The following is a 1109-nucleotide window of genomic DNA, read 5'->3' on the forward strand; positions in this document are numbered from 1 at the left end:
TTCCCTTTATTCTTCCCTTTTTCCTTTTTTTCTTCTCTTTTCCCTTCACCTTCTCCCCTTTTCCCTTCACCTTCTCCCCCTTTTTTCCCCTTCATCTTCTCCCCTTTTTCCTTTTTTTTCTCCCTTCCCCTTCTCCCTTTTCCCTTCCCTTCTCCCTTTCCCCTCCCCTTCTCCCTTTCCCTCCCCTTCTCCCTGTTTCCCTCCCTCTGCAGAAAGTGGAGCCTTTCAGCGTTCCCTCGAAAAAAGTGGAGCTCCCGGCCAAGAAATCGGAGCCGGCGGCGGCGGCCGAGGAGGACGACGACGACGACATCGACCTTTTCGGGAGCGACGACGAGCAGGAAGACCAGGAAGCGGCCAAAGTTCGGGAAGAGCGGCTCCGGCAGTACGCGGAAAAGAAGGCCAAGAAACCGGGAATCGTCGCCAAGTCCTCCATCCTCCTGGATGTGAAGCCGGTGAGCGACGGGAATTTGGGAGCTCCGGAGCGAGGTTGGGAATCCTCTCCCTTCCTTCTCCTCCGAGAGGAAGTGCGGAATTCCAAACCTTGGAGCCGAGCGGGATGTTCCTGCCGAGATGTGGAATCCTGGGATGGTTTGGGGTGGGAAGGGATCTTAAGGATCGTGGAATTCCAACATCTCCCACTAGCCCAGGATGCTCCAACCCGGCCTTGGACACTTCCAGGGATGGGGCAGCCACAGCTTCTCTGGGAATTCCATCCCAGTCCCTCACCACCTTCCCAGGGAAGAATTCCTTCCCAATATCCCATTCCTTCCAGTATCCCATTCCTTCCCAATATCCGCTTCCTTCCCAGTATCCCATTCCTTTCAGTATCCCATTCCTTCCCAGTATCCCATTCCTTCCAGTATCCCATTCCTTCCCAATATCCCCTTCCTTGCCAATATCCCCTTCCTTCCCAATATCCCATTCCTTCCCAATATCCCATCCCTTCCCAATATCCCATTCCTTCCAGTATCCAATTCCTTCCCAATATCCAATTCCTTCCCAGTATCCCATTCCTTCCAGTATCCCATACTTCCCAGTATCCCCTTCCTTCCCAGTATCCCCTTCCTTCCCAATATCCCATTCCTTCCCAGTATCCCCTTCCTTCCCAA

The 1109-nt window shown here is 53.6% G+C and overlaps 1 protein-coding gene across 1 annotated transcript in view; it reads left to right on the forward strand.

Annotated features, from left to right (window-relative positions):
- The window catches only part of LOC113981216, a 12227-nt gene that overhangs the window by 9655 nt on the left and 1463 nt on the right, over positions 1 to 1109 (forward strand). The window contains exon 5 of the mRNA XM_027708505.1: positions 213 to 452. Coding sequence (XP_027564306.1) covers positions 213 to 452 — 240 coding nt within the window. The remainder of the gene's footprint in view (positions 1 to 212; positions 453 to 1109) is intronic.

The sequence above is a fragment of the Neopelma chrysocephalum genome, unplaced genomic scaffold (assembly GCF_003984885.1).
Source record: "Neopelma chrysocephalum unplaced genomic scaffold, ASM398488v2 Primary Assembly neopelma1_96261, whole genome shotgun sequence".
Lineage (NCBI taxonomy): Eukaryota > Metazoa > Chordata > Aves > Passeriformes > Pipridae > Neopelma > Neopelma chrysocephalum.